The sequence below is a fragment of the Procambarus clarkii genome, chromosome 39, assembly GCF_040958095.1.
Source record: "Procambarus clarkii isolate CNS0578487 chromosome 39, FALCON_Pclarkii_2.0, whole genome shotgun sequence".
NCBI classification, from domain to species: domain Eukaryota; kingdom Metazoa; phylum Arthropoda; class Malacostraca; order Decapoda; family Cambaridae; genus Procambarus; species Procambarus clarkii.
This window is the reverse complement of record NC_091188.1, coordinates 14,097,568-14,117,134: the sequence shown is the minus strand read 5'-3', so window position 1 is coordinate 14,117,134 and position 19,567 is coordinate 14,097,568. Positions and strand designations below refer to the sequence as shown.

The following is a 19,567-nucleotide window of genomic DNA, read 5'->3' as shown; positions in this document are numbered from 1 at the left end:
TGCCAAAACTATCAGTAGTTCCAAAGCATCATATGATAAAGAGTACTGTGAAGACAGGACACCATGAGTGTAGCTCTCATTCTGTATTTACACTGAGGTAATTACACTTATATTTATGCATTATATTATGTGTTGTCACAATTAATTAAGATATGGCACTTCATAAAACAAATATAAATAAGTTTACTAACAAAGTGCTAACAAACGTTAGCACTTTTAGCACTTTAGCACTTACTAACACACTTTATTCATTATCCTTTATTCACTTTATTCACACTTCATTCATTTTGTGTATTCATTATCCAGTATTGGATAATGAATACACAAAATTATAAAATTGTTATTGATTTTGTGGTGATTTCTGATACCCAAGCTCCCATTGCCTCTTTAAAGGATGTTCCTCTAGCCTTGGTTGCTTCCAGTTTATAGCATCAGAGAACTCCTGAGAGCCCACTAGAAATAGGCATTTCATTATATTCAGTACTGGATTACATGTAAAATGTAAATTCAGTGCTGGATTAACATGTAAAACTAGTATAGAAATTATGGGTCAGTATTTAGAACTCTTCCTTTGAAATTATTATAAGGTGTTTGAGCTTTTCCAAATCAAGTCCATGCTCATTTTCCCACACTCGAAACTTTTCTTTTTTTAATTCACGAACTTCACTTATAAAATTTATGAGGGTACTTTGGTGCTATTGACAACACTGGGGTCACAGCCAAAAGATCCTAGGTTCAATTCATGGGGGCTGGACAGAAGCATTTGGATAATGTTTTTCTTTCACTTATGCCTTTGTTCACCTAACGGTAAATAGGTTCCCATGAGTTAGGTAGGTGTTTGGGGTTGCAGCCAGGGGAAGGTAAATAGTTGGCATATTAGAACCTTGATGAGTCTAACAGGCTTCCTGTCTCTGACTGTGGGAATTGAAGCCATTTTCAGGAACCTAAACAAACTTTACAAATAATGGGGATTAACCCCCATTAACTAGACATGATCTAATTGAATAAGGTTGAGAACCATAAACTTTTATGTCCAGATGATCAAAGAATTTGGAAAACAGGATTCACACAATAAGGGGTTCTTCTGAATATACATTTCTTGTTCTTAAGTCAGTTTCACTGTAAATAACTTCATCTAGACTTGCAATTAATACAAATAGTAAGGATATACTGTACAGTATTTTCTGTGTGCATCTTTTTTTCAAAAATTCTGTATAGGTAACTTTGGATGCTTATCAAATTAGTTTAACATTCACTAACTCATTTGCTGATATTGTTAACTTTTTGCTCAGTACTGCATCTTACATACATACATTGTTATTTAAATGTCAATTATGATGGGTTTCATGTCTGCTTTGATGAGCATCATAAATGTCTTGACATAATTTATAAACTACTTTTTCTCTCCAGATATGCAAAAGTTTCCTCTAAGGATGAAGGATAACGACTTACTAGTGACAGAGCTCTATCATGATCCATCAAATGATATCATCACTGCTATCTCAGTTTACCTTACACCAAAAACAAGTAAGACTCTTCTAGTTATTAAATGAATTTTTAGAATTAATGGTAATAGTTCTCATATTGGTCAAAGCCACTATTTCTGAAGGGAGCTTATTGTGGCTTCCAGAAGCTATTACACTGATTCAGTGCCATACTACTGAATGCTATCAGTTGTGGAGTTTTTATTGGCCTACTGGGGACCATGAGCCAGAACCTGCCCCCCCCCCTTTCCTCAGAGAGGCACAGGGAGTGGTGGCACTGTGAAAACTTTTTATGTAAGGTCATTCATGTCTGCCATCACCAAGGGTATTCACCCAGAAAGTCAGCAAAACAAAACAGACTGCTTGGTTAGAAACAAAACCACAGCCTTAAAACTGCCAAAGGAACTATTCCCAACAATATAAACACACTATAAAAATGTATGAAAGTAGCTCGCACTAGAACGCACCACCTTCCCCACGAGGCAGACCAGGTCAACTGGCTGCTTCACCATCAGTTCTTATTCTGATGTGTGTGTGGTCGCCCATTCTAGTCACTTTGGCTCCAGTCTCATGTTTTATCTGAGTGGTGTTTGCCTTTGAGAGGAGGTTGCCACATTGGGCTACAAGTTGCCCAGATGGGCTTATAAGGAGCCCATTTGCCAGGCAACTTTTGGTTTACAGTATATTCATAGTTCTTACTCTTTAAGCTCACAACTTTCAGCAATGCATATTATGGCAACCCTGCTTTGAAGCTGTTTTATAAGTGTTTGCTTAGTGTGAGCTAGAAATTTAGTGTGCTTGAGGCTGTATGTGCTCAGGGTTCTCTTCTTGCATGCTCCCTAAGTACTACCCTTGTGCAGTCAGGGTTGTCTTATCTGGTTAGGTCAGGATATACTCCCTTAGGGGTTCTCCTCGCTTTGGTTTGGCCCTCACCCTTCAGTAAACCAGTTCTCTTGGACTGTCAGTCTTTGGGTCGGGAGTGTTTATTGCTACCTTGCGATGATTTCGAGGTTCGACGTCCCCATGGCCCAGTCCCCGACCAGGCCTCCTACCTGCTGGACAGGTTAACCAAGCTGTTGGATGCTGCTGCTCGCAACTTGACGTATGAATCACAGCCTGGTTGATCGGGTATCCTTTGCAGGTGTTTATCAAGTTCTCTCTTGAACACTGAGGGGTCAGCAAGTTATGCCTCTTATGTGTAGTGGAAGTGTAATTACCTAAGTGTAGTTACAGGATGAGAGCTACGCTCGTGGTATCCCATCTTCCCAGCACTCTTTGTCATATAACGCTTTGAAACTACTGACGGTCTTGGCCTCCACCACCTTCTCCCCTAACTTGTTCCAACCGTCTACCACTCTGTTTGCGAAAGTGAATTTTCTTATATTTCTTCGGCATCTGTGTTTAGCTAGTTTATATCTATGACCTCTTGTTCTTAAAGTTCCAGGTCTCAGGAAATCTTCCCTATCGATTTTATCAATTCCTGTTACTATTTTGTATGTAGTGATCATATCACCTCTTTTTCTTCTGTCTTCTAGTTTTGAACTAGTGTGTTGAACAAGCGTGCTGGTGAGGTGCACTGTGGTTTGCATGACCAAACTGAGATGCCGAGGGCTTCCAGCTTATATGTCTGGTTGGTGCTACAATTTTTCCCTGTGGCTCGTTCTCCGCGGATTGATGCTAAGGGGTTCCGAGATTGCATTTTTGCCCCTTTTCAGGGTTTTTCATAATTTTTGCCCTTTTCTGTTTAGGTGCTTTTCTACTCTACCTTTATTAGGTTTCACCTAAGGTTAACCTTCTCCCCCCTTGTTGCTCCTTGGACCTTGCTGTTGGCTTTGGGTAACTAGGGGTGCCTGTACAAGATACAGGGGTTACCAGCATTGTGTTCCCAGTGTAGGGGCTTCCTGCAGGGAACACACCCTGCAGACCCTGGAAAATCTCCACAGGCTCAGTTGTTTAGTGGGTACCTCTTCCAAGCTTGCTCATACCTTGTGCAAATTTAAGGGTTTTGTTGTCTGTGCCACCTGGCAATGTTCATATGTTTCTTTCGGTCCTGGCCCATATAGACAAAAATACAAGTCACAGCTTCGTATCATCCTTTGCAGATGACACAAAAATCAGTATGAAAATTATCTCGGCTGAAGACACTGAAAAACTTCAAGCTGATATTAATAAAGTTTTCGACTGGGCATCAGAAAATAACATGATGTTTAACAGTGATGAATTCCAGGTACTCAGGTACGGTAAAAATGAGGACCTTAAACATAATGCAGAGTACAAAACACAATCAAATGTACCCATAGTAGGAAAACAGCATGTAAAGGATTTGGGAATAATAATGTCTGACGACTTAACTTTTAAGGAGCATAACCAAGCAAATATTGCGACAGCCAGAAAAATGATAGGATGGATTACGAGAACTTTCAAATCCAGGGATCCCATCACAATGGTTGTACTCTTCAAGTCACTTGTGTTGTCCTGTCTTGAGTACTGCTCAGTACTCACTTCCCCCTTCAGAGCAGGAGAGATTGCTGAAATAGAGGGAATACAGAGAACATATACGGCACGCATAGACGCAATAAAGCACCTAAATTATTGGGATCGTCTCAAAGCCCTCCAAATGTACTCACTAGAAAGAAGACAAGAGAGATATCAAATAATATACACCTGGAAGATACTGGAGAGCCAAGTACCAAATCTACACAGTAAAATAACAACGTACTGGAGTGAATGATATGGAAGAAAATGCAGAATAGAACCAGTGAAGAGCAGAGGTGCCATAGGCACAATCAGAGAACACTGTATAAACATCAGAGGTCCGCGGTTGTTCAACGTCCTCCCAGCAAGCATAAGAAATATTGCCGGAACAACCGTGGACATCTTCAAGAGGAAACTAGATTTATTCCTCCAAGGAGTGCCGGACCAACCGGGCTGTGGTGGGTATGTGGGCCTGCGGGCTGCTCCAAGCAACAGCCTAGTGGACCAAACTCTCACAAGTCAAGCTTGGCCTTGGGCCAGGCTTGGGGAGTAGAAAAACTCCCTGAACCCCATCAACCAGATATCAACCAGGTATCTGACTGGTTTTAGCAAGCTCTCGTTTGCTTTCTCTGGCTTCTGGTTGCCAAGTGACCAGGTTTCTTGAGCACCTTCAGCACTGGGGATTTTTTTTTTTTTTTATCTCTCTCTCCCTTGTAGCTGCTTTGTTGGGTTGCTGCTGGCTCCGGTGAGTCAGCAGCAATCAGTCGGTTTCTGGTGGGAAACCGGAAATGAGTCAGCCGGTTTCCGGTGGGGCCCTCTGGTGGTGGATGCTTAGTGGTTTCTGCCGAGGTGCATCATGTGTATGGTGTCGGTTTTCTTTCGGTGCTTTTGTGCCACCGGTTCTGTTGCTGTGGTCTCTTTGTGGTTTGCTCTGGTTTCATCTGGTTTCACCTGGTTTCCCCTGATTCCCCTGGTTTCCTGTTCTAGGGCTCGTGTTTCTCTGGTTATCTGCTGTGTCTTACGCTCTAGCCAGTGGTCTACCCTCGTGCTTTTGATGTTCTTCCATGGGCTGATCTTTCGGTGCTCTTTGCTCATGTATTTTTGTCGTTTTTCAGGCAAGGGGGGTAGGGGGGTGGGGTGGTTGGGCGAGGTCCCAGCAGCCGGGTATCTTCTGGATGTTCCTAGTCTTCTGTGGCTTGGTGTGACTTTGGGTCGTGTTCGTGAACATTGGGCTCCTTTCATCATGATACCTGCAGTGCTTTCTCCTCCCTGGTATGCCCTCTTTTCTATTTCTGTGAGCAGGTAGCTTCAGGGAGCCACAAGGGGCTTTCCCCAGAAAACCAGCATTGAATGTAATGAAATGCTATTTTCTGGGCGAGTCCTTGTGGCTTCCTGACACCCTCTCTTTCCCAGGGCATTGGGGTGGTTTCTATCATTATAAGAACTGGTGGTGGAGCAGGTGGCTGTCCCAGTCCGCCTCCCTTCTTCCACCAAGACGAGAGGGGAATAGGTGTTGCATTCTAACATGTGCTAGTTTCATGAATTTTTCATAGTTTGTATTGTTGGAGAGTTCTTTTGGCAGTTTTGAGGCTGTGATCTTATTTCTAACGATGCAGTAGTCTGTTTAGTTTAACTGACTTTCTGGGTGCCTTCTTTTGGATGCTACCAGACATGAATAACTTTACATAAAAGGTTTTCATGGTGCCACTGCTCCCTGTGCCTCTCAGAGGGAGCCAGGTTCTGGCTTGTGGTCCATGGTAGGCCAATGAGAACTCCACAACTGATGGCACCTAGTAATATGGCACCAAATCAGTGTAATAGTTTCAGGGAGCCACTAAGGCTCAACCAAATATTGGCATTTCATTATATTCAATGCTGGTTTTTTGTGAACTCATTCTTGGTCTTCCTTAGTGCCTTCCTGTTTGTCTCAGTACACATCTCCCTATACTATTTGTATGCCTTTTTGTCTCCTCCTTTTTCTCCTTACACTGTTGAACCACGAGTTTGCTGTTCTCCTTTCTTGTTTTTGTGTTTCTCTTTTTTGTATTTATTTTATTGTATTATACTGTACACATACAGTAAACTATTTACAGTGAGTCATCTACAGTTTGCTTTGTTTTTATGTTGGGTGTAAATAGCTGCCTCGTATGGGCCAATATGCCTTCTGCAATTCTGTGTACTTATGTTGGGTTCAAATAGCAGGATTGTTTGGACCACTAGTTATATGACTAAGGAATAAAGGTTAAGGGTTCGAGGGAAAAAAGTGTTCAGTCCTCTGGTGGTGTACAGGTGTAACTGAAGTGAGAACTGCTTTCATCACTGCATTATTATTATTATTGTTATTTGTGAATCTTGGGGCTTCATTCTCCCATTTTCTACAGGTTCATTTACATTGCTGTTGTCTGTTTTTACTCACCCTCCTTTCTAGTGGTCTTTTCTTGGTTATGGTGATCTACAATCCTCTTGTCCTTACTCTTTAGAAGATGCCTTCTCTTGGATGCTACCAGACATGAATAACTTTACATAAAAGGTTTTACATAAAAGGTTTTGCCTCTAGTCCTTAGTATGCTTATATATGTCTGGTAAGAGCCTGGTGTGGATTGAATTAGACGGAGCTTGCCAGGCAGCATCACCAAGGACCAGAAGGAAGAAGCATTTCATTACATTCACTACTTTTTTTTTAAGATTGTTTAACCACTTCACTGAGCAGAGCGCCTTAAGAGACCCAATCAGGGGGGGGGGGGGTGCGCAGAGAGCCTTAACCACTGTGATGTGCCGAGTTTATTGTGAAATTAGGAAATGTATATGTTTATCTCTCAGAATGTTCGGTAATACGTTTATTGCTTGTGATGTGTGTGTATGTATGTATTAACACGATGTACTGAACGGGGTGAGAATAGTTTGAGCTACCTCATCCCTTTGTGTGTATTTTACCTCAATAAACTTATTTCAATTTCAATTGTGAAATTCCCCCTGTGCGCATGAAATCAAGTGTTCCCCAAAAAATCTTTTTTCTTCATAAAATGATAAATTCCCTTCCCTGAACATGTCTCTGTAAAAATAAATACCAAATTCCACTTACTTTGGCTGTGGGGACGTGGACAAGGTGCGCTGTGGCGTCATCAGGGCCTGGTCGCCCATGCGTGATACGTCCAGACACAGTCGCGTGGACCAGTCAAGCACCGGGTGTTGCCACAAATATATTTTCAATTATTTGTTCTATATACTGTATTTCCAATGCGGTTTTATTTTTTATTTATTTTTTTATCATATATGATGCGTATTTGTGTCCTTTACAGTATGTATACAGTAGAACGTTCATAATGTTCCTTGGAACTGTGATACATGTGTCAGTAATGTGTCCACAATAAATGTTTGTCGCACTATTACTTGTTAAAAATTCACTAAAATTACAATTTGTACAGTTTCACACACTATTTACACAGTAATACACTGTATTACACGGTACTTCAGAAGTGAGTAATAATCAACGAAGTACGTACCATGGTACACAGCGTGACTTCACTCTCGTTGCACCAGGTACAGATAGATTTTCGCTTCCTGTTTCTTCTATCTGTGTGCTTGCAAATAACACACGCATACACCCTTGGCTTTAGTACCTGTAGGTGGGATGTAACCAAGCTTGTAAAGAATAAGGTAGTCTTGAAAAGATTATAGGAAAAGATCAATTTGTAAGGTAGTCGTGAAAAGATTGCTTTGTAAGTTCCCACGCAGGAAGAGATTCAGCCAGCCTCGAAGAGTGTCCGTCAGTCAAGAAGAGATTCAGCTATTCTTGAAAATATCTATGGAAAACACCACCATGGAAGCTGCTTACACTGTTCATCTATGCTACTTGTATGAGATGCATCATCACTGAATGCAGAAAACGATTCATCTATGTATCATCTATATAAATTGGAGATGGCATAGGTGGGCAAGGGTGGCGCTCAGAGCTACAACTGGATACGTTCACTCTATCGTCCTCATAGGTGCTGTATCACTTGCATCTGACCTTTGTGTTTGGTCCTTATTGCGCCTAGCTTCACCAATATCATGACCCTTATGTTCTTCAAACAATAAGATTTGAATTTCACCGACAGAGCGCTATCTTTCAACACCGCGTCGGACAGGTGTTTGGGAGCCAGAGGCGCGTACGCCACCCATGGTTCCTCACTCAGTACTAACCCAGCCAGCAGCCCTAGGGCAGTCTGGAAATTTTTTCCAAGATGGCTGCCTCTCACTGGAGGTCCTAAGAGTCCATTTCGTACACAACCAACCGAGCACACATTTAGAATGGGTACGAAAAAATAAAAAAAATTCTCGGTTAGCGCAGCTTCCTGCCGACTGAGAATACTCGGTTGGCGCAGTTCTGTGGTTAAGGGACCCGATCAGGGGTGTGCAGAGTGCCATATGGCACTTTTAGGTATAGGAAGCAATTCAAAACTCCTGTGGGTACACGGGGCTCACATCCTGTTCCTCCGGACTCCAGTAAACAGACGCCATCTTCAAAGAATAATTGTCAGCATTCGTGCTGGCTGTGAGAGCCTTAGTACAGTACTGAGAGAATAACCAAGGCTGGCACATGCACGAGCAGCTCACAGCACTTCTCTACAGCTAGAGGCCACAGCATCACTTAGTAATGATGAATAAAATTGGTAACTGTAATTATTTTGTATTGATTGTGTCATAGATGATCCTGACTGTGATAGACTATGTACAATGTTCAGATATCAATTAATACAATGCTAGTTATGATATTCACAGCATCATGTAAAAAGAGACAGCACCCAACCATTGTTTCCTACATCTATGCATCATGAAACAACCTTATGTTCCTTCAAAATATAACCCTGTTGAAATGGATTCATATTCAGGATTTTGTGACAGGAATGTGATAATAACAGCAGTTTTGTAACTAGTCATAGCGGGATGTGTAGAATATTAGAGGCATTGTCTTGCATCATGCGACTGCTGGCATCATCTGCTTGTATCATGTGGCTCTATGCTGGGTATTGATTTTATCACCATACCCACCAGAACAGCTTATTAGTTAGTTATAGTGCATATTTGAGAAATATTACTGAATAATATTACAGCAAAACACCTTGCCACACTCACTAACTCTCATTAAATTAGGTTTAACTTACATGATCAAGAGATGCCATTTGTTATGCAAGTCATTTTATTTTGAATGAACAAGTGATTAATTTTAGCTGCTAAATTGTTCCTTTTTTAGTATGCTTTGTGTGATCCCAAGATGTGTATCATTATATATAATGTGTGTGTATATTGCATAGCAACAGCAAGAACACTGTTTGGTTGAGCTTAGAACATAATATACCCCATTGTAATGTCACCATATATGAACCCCATATTTTTGAGAATAGTGATGTTCCATGCACTTAACTATATAGATTCCTCAAATTACACACTATTGAATAATATTACAGCAAAACACTAGATATAAAACTATTCACAGACACTGAAATAATTATGTAAAAATGTATTTGAGACAGCCCTTGCCACACTCACTGTCGGCTGCTAGGCTGACCTTGGATTCTTGTTCTGTGTATATACACTCTCACCACACAATCATTGTAGTTCATTATGGTGCACAAAAATGTAAATAGTTATATATAATATATGTATATAGTGTAATAACAGCAAAAACACTGCTTGATTGGTCTTAGAATATAATATACGTGTCGATATATTCGAGATCCATAAGTTTGAGAATAGTTATGTTCCACGCATTGAACTACCTGTATATAAATTCCACAAATTACACACTTTTGAATAATATTACAGGAAAAAAAAGAGAAGAAATGAATAAGAGACATTGAAATACAGTAATTATGAAAAATTTTATTCGCGGCAACTGCCGCCCCTCGGGGTGACGGGGTCGAGTGTCTCCTAGCACCTCATCACTCGGCACCCATAAATTGCTCAACTTCTCAGCTCCATCAAAGCTAAAGTATGTAACATACAATATTTTAGTTTCCCATGATCAGAGACTGCATTTTAACACTATAAGATTTTTTTTTTTGTAATAAAATTTTTCAGCGTACCATGGGGGACTTTATATTTTAATGCTCTGCAGTGCAGTGGTTAATGCAACTGAGGGCTACTCTAGCAGAAGAGGGATAATTTCCTTGATCATCCTGAGGCAGGCAAATCTTATCTAGCTTTAATTTCTCGCATAATAATATTTAGAATATCTAAGTTTGATATTCATTTTAGATGTATGCGGAAACTGGATTGAGATTGCGTATGGCACAAGTTCTGGAACAGTGAGAGTCATCGTTCAACACCCGGAGACAGTGGGGCACGGGCCTCAGCTCTTCCAGACTTTCACAGTTCATAGATATCCTGTGACCAAGGTGAGACATGCTGTGTAGTCTTACTAACTCTCATTAAATTAGGTTTAACTTACATGGTCAAGAGATGCCATGTGTTATGCAAGTCATTTTATTTTGAATGAACAAGTGATTAATTTTAGCTGCTAAATTGTTCCTTTTTCAGTATGCTATGTGTGATCCGAAGATGTGTATCATCATTAATGCAGCCAATAAATATAATTATCAAAGAGTTTTCTTTGTGTTCTCAATTTTTTTAAACAGTATTTATAATCATAAAAATAAGTTTTCTTTCCATATACAGTACTGTATTCAAATACAGATTAATAAATATGTTTTTAGATAAACAAAAATCCAATATTGAATGTTATGAAAACTGCAATTGCTAAACTATTGTTCTCTATTGTCGTGGAGACATGCTGGGATGTCAGTGTGAGTAAGGAAAAAATACCAGTCTTAGTGTGCCCAAGCAGAAGCATAACATACAGGCTAAAATTTAACAGATTAACTGCCCAACTTTTCTGGGGGGAGCCCCGTCGGCTCCCCGGAGCTTTACCGGCTGATATGCTAATGTCAGACTTTGGCATCAGTCATGTGTATGGAGTTCTAGGGCCTACCGGGGACCACGAGCCAGAACCTGGCCCCCTCAGAGAGGCAAGGGGAGCAATGGCCTATAGAAACCCCCGTGTGGTTGGAAGCATTCTATGTCTGCCATCGACCGGGTCAAGCATCCAGAAAGGTAAGCATTCCAAAACAAACCCCTATTCTGGTGAAAATTGCTACCTAAGCCGAACTAGTGAATAGAACTCTTCAACAGAAAACACGGAAACTAGTATGACGTCATACGTCACCGCGCCGCTGTCTGCGCAGCTCCCCCCTCCCCGGGAGGGGGAAGGGGGAGCCCCAGACCTCCCACGCCGGCTATCCACCCATCAGTTCTTCGGCTGATGCTATTGGCAATGGTTATGTGCTCCGGCTCCAGTGGTTGTTTCAGCACTGTACCTAGAGTGTGGTGTCTGTTTTCTAGGTGGTGCGTGAGCCGGGTGTGATTCTTCAGTACTCGGGCTGCATGCGCCTCGGGTTCCCTTCCCTAGGTGCCTTGTAAGTACTGCCCTTGGGGCTTGGGGCCACCTTCCACAAGTTCCTTGGGTCCTGCCCCTGCTTGGCCGTTTACCGCTTGGTTTTCGGCCGCTCTTTGTGTGCTCGGGTGTTCTGTCTCCCATGTTCGCCTTAGAGTAAGGGGCGGTGTTTGCACTGGTGGGGCGCGGGGTACTGTGCAGCTTGTCTTTACCAATCATAGCGGCCGGCTCTGTTCCGCTTGGGTACGCTGTCCTCTTGCGGGGTTTTCTTTTTCTTTTGTTTATATACCTGGTGGGGGGGTCTGCCTTCGTTCTTGCCCCTTGTGTCCCTTGTGTTCTGAGTATTTCTGGTGGTACCCCCTGCTAGGTCCCCGTGAGTGTACACGTCCCGGGGGTTCAGCTCTTAGAAAGTTGTTTGGTAGCTTGGGTGCCGGTTAGCAGTACCCTGCCTGGGATTACCTGAGCGCGAGTCCTCTTAAAGTAAACGCTCGGGACCCTGGGAAACCCCTGGGGGCGCGCGGGTCCGATGGATGTGACCCCAGAGCCCCCCCCTCGCTTCCAGCGAGTTTGAGGGTTGCTCTCACCTTTTGTCTCTGGGTGACTCTCTGTTTTGCCTCCGTCTGCTGCCTGTGGGGTCGGTGACACCTTCGACCCGGTGTCCTGCGAGTTTGGTTGCTCGTTGTGGCTCGGTTACCCAGTTGTGCTAACAAAGCGGGTGCGGGCAGCAGGGGCGTTGCACTTGAGCCTTGGTGGTGGCAACGTTCTCGTGGTTTCCTCCCCGGGAGCCCCTGGGCTGCCCCGTTGTATTTCGTTTTGGGAGCTTGGGGGTGTTGGTTGCATCCACGCCCCCTTGTCTTTCCCCTGGTTCACCCTTCCTGCCTGCATCCGGTTCCTTACCGTCTGTAGGTTCAGGGCGGGGTGTTTCGTGGTGTTGAGACTCGGGCAGTCTCGGGGAATTCCCCTTCCGGGGTAGTGACGGGGGCATTTGGGCCTGTTCCTCCAGCCGTGTTGTATGAGTCTGCCAGTGGGCTCCCTTCCTTAGTGTTTTCACGGCTGCCCCGGTTTTCTGGTACGGCCGGGGCTTTGGGGGAACGGCTCGGCCCCGGGGCCTGTCGTGTAGGTTCCCGGGGCTGGGGAGGGGCTGCCTTGGGGGGGGCCTTGGCCCCGTTAGACCCCGTGGGGGGTTTTATCCCCCTCTAGGCGGGGCTTGTGGTTACGCGGAGTGGGGTCTTTCCTCCCCACTCGCCGTACGTGCTGTTGGACGTCGGCCCCTCCCCGGGCTCGGTTCCTTGGCCTTTGAGTCGGTTGGTTCCGTCCTGTGGGTGGATGTTTCCTCCCCCGCTTTTTGGGACGGTGTTTTTGTCATGTTTCCCCGTTCGTTGGGGTTCTGCGTGACTTTTGATCTCGGGTGCGCCTGCGCCTTCGTGTGCCTTCGGGACTAGTGTTGGCTTCTGTGTTCTCGAGGGTACGGGAAGGTTTTTCGCTACTTCCCGCATTATTGGAACGTCTGTCGGCTCCTAGTACTTGTCGCCCTGTTGGGCTACTTGTCGCCCTGTTGGGCTACTTGTCGCCCTGTTGGGCTACTTGTCGCCCGGTTGGGCTCCTTGTCGCCCGGTTGGGCTACTTGTCGCCCGGTTGGGCTACTTGTCGCCCGTTTGGGCTACTTGTCGCCCGTTTGGGTTCCCTTTTTTTTTGGGCTCTTTGCTTCTTTAGCCGGTTTTATTGTTCCTGCTTCCTCTTTTGGCTCCTTTTCTCATGCAATAGTCCTGGCTGGCGCCTTCCCGCAGGGAGGGTGTGCGGTTCGGCCAGCGTGTTATGCGCATGCGCCGTGGAGTTTGTTTTGGTCTGGGCGATGGTTCAGTGCTGGGGTTTTGCGCCCTTTTTTGCTACAGTGCTTCGCCTCTCGTTCTTCTCCCTGGCTGCGGTATGTGCCCCTTTGCACCAGGGGTGTCCTGGTTCCCAGTTGTGGGGAGGACACCGCGGTTTTCTGTGTCATGGGTGTGGACCGCCTCCTTCGCCTCTCCCTGTTCTCCTGCGGGTCCGGCTCTGGCGTCTTCACCTGGCGGTGCTCCCAAGTTCTTCTGGGCACGGTTGAGTCGTGTCAAGTTCGAGCCACCATTCGCCAGGTGAGTTTCTGCGGTCTGGCGTCTTTTGGCCGGGCGCTGGATGCGGCGGTGTTCATATACCTGTTTTTATTTAGGTATAATTTTGTACGACTGAGACCGTTCGCACACCAGTGACTGTCCCTTTATCACCCCTTCCTGTCCCCCTCATGTGCATGTCCAACCCATGCTGGAGTCATTCAGGGGGCCCTCCTTTTTTAATGTTGTGAGGTGTGGGGGTTGTAGGGTTGGTTCTGTACTCACCTGGTGAGGCTCCTGGCTGTGCTTGCAGGATTTGAGCTCTGGCTCTTGGGTCCCGCCTATCTGGTAGAACTTGCGGGATAGTACCAGCGGCGTGCAGTGGTGCTATTGGCACTTTTGGGGAACACTGTATTACAATCAGTGGTCTGTGCTTGTTACACGACCTACTTGCGAGCATAAGCCTTCTTGCTGGTTCGTCCGTGGACTTCCAGGGCGCACTGGCCTGTTTTCGTATGGCAGTTCCGGCCCGTCCTGGTTGTGGGGGTATGTGGACCGGTGGACTGCTCCTAGCAGCTGCCTGGTGGGCCATCCTCTGGCCGGTCTGGCCTGACCTTGGGCCGGGCTTGAGGTGTAAAAGAGCTCCCAGTACCTCATCCAGCAGGTATCGAGCGGGGTTTTCTCCGCCGTCGGTCGCCTGGTGCAGGTTTCTGGGCCTGCAGGGTTTTGTCGTGTCTCCGTTGGCCCTGTCTGGGGTCTGCCTGCTCCGTTCTCTGCCTTTGCAGAGGGGAGTTGCTATTTACATGTTGCATGTTGCAGTGGTGCCTGTTGCTGCTGCTGCTGCTGCACGTGAGCATTGGTACCGTGTTTCACGGTGGCGTGTCCTTGTTCCTGTGTCCGGTTGTGGAGTGGCGCTTTGCTGCCGTTTTGTGCCTGGGGATTGCGTGGGGTTTTTGTCCCTGCCTGATTGTCCACCCCTGGTTGTTCTCCTGTTTTTTTTTTTTTTTTTTTTTTTTTTTTTTTTTTTTTTTTTTTTTTTTTTTTTTTTTTTTTTTTTTTTTTTTGTGCTTCTGCTCTTTCTTCCTGCCTCTTCTGCAGCAGGAATGTTCTGCGTGTGTTCTTAGGCGTTTGTCAGCCTGTGTCCTGTGATGTGCTTCTTTGTCTCGGTCTGTTGCAGTTGTTCGTGCCCCTTGGTTCGGGTCCTGTTCTGGCGGCGACCCTTCCGCCTTCTTTGGTTTCCTAGCTTGCCCTGCCGGTTGTTTTTTTTTGGGGGGGGTCTTGCGATGTCTCGCGTCGGACCCGTCGTTTCTGAACTCCTGGCGGGCTTGCATGCTTCGGAGTTTTTCTGTTCGGCAGACGTTCCATCTCCTTGTGCCGCCTGGGTTTCGGTGGTCGCGCCCGAGATCTTCTCGCGGCTCCGCCTTTTTCCTGGGCTCGGGGGGGGCCTTGTCGGGGCTGCTTATGTTCTGCCTCGTGGTCTCGCCTCCGGTTGGTGGTCAGGTGGCTTCGTGGTAGGTGTCCCACCTGCGTGCTTTCTTGGCGGCAGTATGGGGTATTTAGGCGGTCCTTCCTTTTCCTGTCCCTTCTTCGGTGGGTCCTTCTTGTTGGCTTGGTTTACTCTCGGCTTGGTTTTCTAGTAGGGGTTGGGGGCCGTCGTCTTGCCACATACTGTCGCCTCTTTTCGTGCGGCGCAGGCGGAGCCGCTTCAGCTTGCTTTCGGTCTTGGTGTTGCTTCTGCACCGTTAGTCAGCTGTCTTGTGCGTCATTTCACCTCCGGCCTGTTCGTGCGCCGCTTGCACCATCCTGGTCTCTGGTCAGCGTGCTCTGTCTTCTCCTCGGTTGGTAGTGCCCCTTCGGTTCCGGTGTGTTTTTTCGTCGGCTCTTTCCTTTGGGCCTTTGCCTCTGGGGGTCGGTTCGCTGTGTTTTCTTGCTCCTTCGGTTTTAGCGTTTTGGTTGTTTGATGGCAGCAGTCTCCATCTTTTCTGGCGGGGGGTGGGGCTGCTGCATTCTGGAGGGGTCCAGGGTTTGTTGGTGCTTTGTTGGTCGGGCCGGGGGTGTGTCGTTTTTGTGTTCAGTGGCGGCCCTCTGCTGTTGTTTGCGTGCCACGGCGTTTGGGTCCGGAGCGCGTTTTGCGTTGATCCGGTTCTGTTCTTCCCGGTTCGCGGGTGATGGTGTCCCGGGTGGTCAGCCGTGTTCTTGCGGCTAAGCTGCCTGTGTTCTTCCCTCATGCCTGTGGCGTTCGTGGCTTCGCTGCTCTCGCTGCCGTCTGGGCGACGTGGCCTTGCAGTCTTTCGAGCATGGATTTTTGGTGTTCGTGCAGGGGCCTTGCTGCTCGTGGTTCTCGTGTTGTTCCCGGGATTTTCGGGGCTGTGGCGCCTTGGGTTGGCGTTTGCTGCCGGTTGTCTCTCCTCCTTGGGGGGTGCGTGGTGTCCGCCTCCCGGTTTTGTCCCTTTGACCTTCCTCTGTGGGTAGTTAGCTCCGGGGAGCCGACGGGGCTCCCCCCAGAAAACCAGCGTTGAATGTAATGAAACGCCATTTTCTGGGTGAGACCCGGAGGCTCCCCGGCAACCCTCCCTCCCTCCGGTCGGCGTTTTTCGCGTGTTTTGACATCCAGCCTCAGAACTGATGGGTGGATAGCCGGCGTGGGAGGTCTGGGGCTCCCCCTTCCCCCTCCCGGGGAGGGGGGAGCTGCGCAGACAGCGGCGCGGTGACGTATGACGTCATACTAGTTTCCGTGTTTTCTGTTGAAGAGTTCTATTCACTAGTTCGGCTTAGGTAGCAATTTTCACCAGAATAGGGGTTTGTTTTGGAATGCTTACCTTTCTGGATGCTTGACCCGGTCGATGGCAGACATAGAATGCTTCCAACCACACGGGGGTTTCTATAGGCCATTGCTCCCCTTGCCTCTCTGAGGGGGCCAGGTTCTGGCTCGTGGTCCCCGGTAGGCCCTAGAACTCCATACACATGACTGATGCCAAAGTCTGACATTAGCATATCAGCCGGTAAAGCTCCGGGGAGCCTCCGGGTCTCACCCAGAAAATGGCGTTTCATTACATTCAACGCTGGTTTTTTACTTGCACTGCGCATACCAAGATATCTCTGTTGACGGGTGGTGCGCTGACCGAGATAACTTGTTTGTTGGTACATTGTCAGATTCAAAACTCATGCGAGGTAACCTGGGTAGCAAATGGTTGGCTGAGGCCTCCAGTGAGTGTCTGCCATCTTGAAAAATTCCCAGCATGCACCTCGGGTGCAGGTTGGCTTATTTTGAAGTGACAAAATTTTATTTTGTCCATGAGTGATTGAAAATCACTCATGGACAATAAAATACATGATATATTGTATCATGATGACCTTTATAGTGATGCTGATGACCCAAGACCTGATAATGACTGATAATGACACAATGATCAGACACAAGTTATATGGACATAGATGAGGAAGATAGTGAGCATGTCCAGTACGTGTATTGCACCACTGCCATGTCCCAGGCCAACACCTCTTCCAGAGTGTTATATATCACCACCTGTGATACGGAATCTGTCATTCCTAAATGCTATGAGTATGTGAAAGATTGCCGTTTCCAAGTTCGGTAACGTTGGTTCTGATGCTAGTAGCATAGATGAACCGAGTGGTAGCGGTTCTCATAGTGTTACTAGGCAGAGGTTTGCTGTGTCAGCAGCTCACCCTGCAAAGCAATGCTGTGTGGCCAGCCATTGGGATCATGAGGAAAGTGTGGCCCTCCCCTTTAACTGTTCATGGTCGGGTCTATGCAACGTCGAAGAACTTCATCTCCAGGCTGTAAGATGGAACTATTGTGTTAGCACCTGTGGTGCTGATTGTGGCCCCTTCCACAGGCAGCATGGGGGGTACTCATGTGGGAAGATTGAGAGACTTTTGTACCAGAAATACCAACATTTTATGGTATGGATGTTGGTGTTAGACATTTTCCTGTATACTGGTGACATAAGTGAAAGTGAGTAATTTATTGCTTATTCTGACAAGCAATTCATGAAACATCTTAAATATAAATAAATAAATGCTGTAAATAAATAAATAAAAAATAAATATTTTATTTAGGTAAAAGTACATACATATTGAGTTACAAGCAGAATGTTGGATTTTAGATAGAGCTAGTAGAGTACATACTATGTCTAAAGCCAATAATACACACAGCGTTTCAGACAAGATGTGGAAAAATTTGTTGAGGAAACTAACTGGTATGCAGTGAAACTCATTACAGACGGATTATCAGGATTTTCTGTGGGGAGCCCCTACGGCTCCCTGGAGCTTATCGGGCTAATGTATGTTATGTTAGACCGGGACATTAGCTAAGGAGTTCAGACCTACCAGGGACCAGCGCCAGAACCTGGCCCCTTCAGAGAGGTTTCAGGGAGCAATGGCCCTGGAAAACCCCATATGGTTGGGGGTTTTCCTTATCTGCCATCGACCGGGGTTAGGCACCCAGAAAGGTAGGCGTAACAAAACAAACCCCACATGGTAAGAAACTACAACAAAAACCGAACAGAGAGGTAGAAAACTCCCTACAATCCCAAGGAAACAAGCAAACAAGCAAACATCACACTTTACTGCCGCGCCGATCGTCCGCGCAGCCCTCCCCACCCCGGGAGGGGGAGGGGGGAGCCCCGGACCTACCGCGCCGGCTGCCAAGCTCCAGTTCGTTCGCTAATGTCAACCGGGATTGACGCTTCTCTGGCCTCAGTTTCCTAGGCGGTGTTTGCCTTGTGTGGCATTCACTGCCGTGTGTTGTGGTGTGCGGTGGCCAGGAGTACTTCATCAGTGCCGGGGCTGCATGTGCTTAGTGGCTGACTTCCCTAAGTGCCCTGTGAGTACTGCCCTTGCGTAACAGGGTTATCTTCCCTGGGGCGTTCGGGAACCATTCCCGTTGAGGTTCTTGCTGCTCGGCATTTGCCTCGCCCTTGGGGCCAGCTGGGGCTTGGGGCCCTTGTTTGGCCCTGGGTAGGGATTGGTATTGTGCTGGTTAGGGCGTCGAGGTGTTGCGCAGCCTGCCACCTAAGCGGCGGCCGGTTTCTGTTGCCTCTGGAGACGGTGTACTTTTGCGGGGTTTTTCTTTTGTTTTTCATTTTTCTTGCCTGGTGGGGGTCTGCCTAAGGTGGTTATAGTTCCACTGGTAGTGTTTGGCGGCCCTCTGCTAGGCCCCCGTGCTTGTTCACGTCTCAGGGGTTTTCAGTGCTATAATCTACCCTCTTTGTTATGTTTGGGTTTCTTCACCGGTTAGCAACACCTTGCCCGGGCTTCCCGTAGTTGTTACCCTACGGGCCCTGGAAACCCCTGTCTGGGCTCGGGGGACCATTGAATGTGTCTTCCGGGTTCCAACCCGTCTTGTACGGGATCGTTGGTTGCTGTTCCCTTGTCTCCGGGTGACAGTCGCCAATTTTACCTCCGTCGTGCTGCCTGTTGGGTCACTGACACCTTGACCCGGAGTCTTGCGAGTGATTCTCTGCTTGTTCTCCAGTACTCTCCTGATGTTATTACTGTTCAGAGTACAGGCGGCATCCATGTTGCAAGCTAGGTTAGGTTGCTGCAACATGCTAGGTTGGTTTCCCACTCGAATGCCCCGTGGCCGCCCCGTTTGGTTAGGTGCTGCTCGCCCCTTCTCTCCATGTTCCCGGCTCCGGACCGTCTGCGGGTTTCGGGGTCGGGGCGGGGTTTAGTTGCGGCAGAGACTCGGGCGGTTTTCGGGGGCAGCCCCGTTCGGGTTGGGGACGGAGGTTTGGGCCTGTGCCTCCTGCCAAGGCTTCTGGGTCTTACCAGCGGCCCTTTCTTGTTGCCTTTCCCATGGACTCTTGCTTTTCTTTCAGGGCGGAGGGCTTGGAGGACAGCTCTGCCCTGGGGCCTCTGTTGTTGGTTCCCGGGGCTGTGGGGGTTGCCTGCTAGCAGTTCTGGGGCGGTTTTGCCCCTTCAGGGGTTTTTCTGCTGTTGGGCGGCGTTTTTCGCCCTTCCAGTCTGCTAGCTTCCCACATTTGCTGGCGTGTTTTTGTGTATTTAGCGTCAGTCACAGCCCCTGCTGGCGGCCATTTTCGTCTGCCGGTTTCACGGCGTGGCCACCA

At 47.0% G+C, this 19,567-nt stretch overlaps 1 protein-coding gene across 1 annotated transcript in view; it reads left to right on the top strand.

Moving 5' to 3' along the window:
- The window catches only part of LOC123760413 (SH3KBP1-binding protein 1), a 120,774-nt gene that overhangs the window by 61,756 nt on the left and 39,451 nt on the right, over positions 1 to 19,567 (top strand). The window contains 2 exon segments of the mRNA XM_045746097.2: positions 1,411 to 1,527; positions 10,200 to 10,339. Of these exon segments, the coding sequence (XP_045602053.1) occupies positions 1,411 to 1,527; positions 10,200 to 10,339 (257 nt within the window).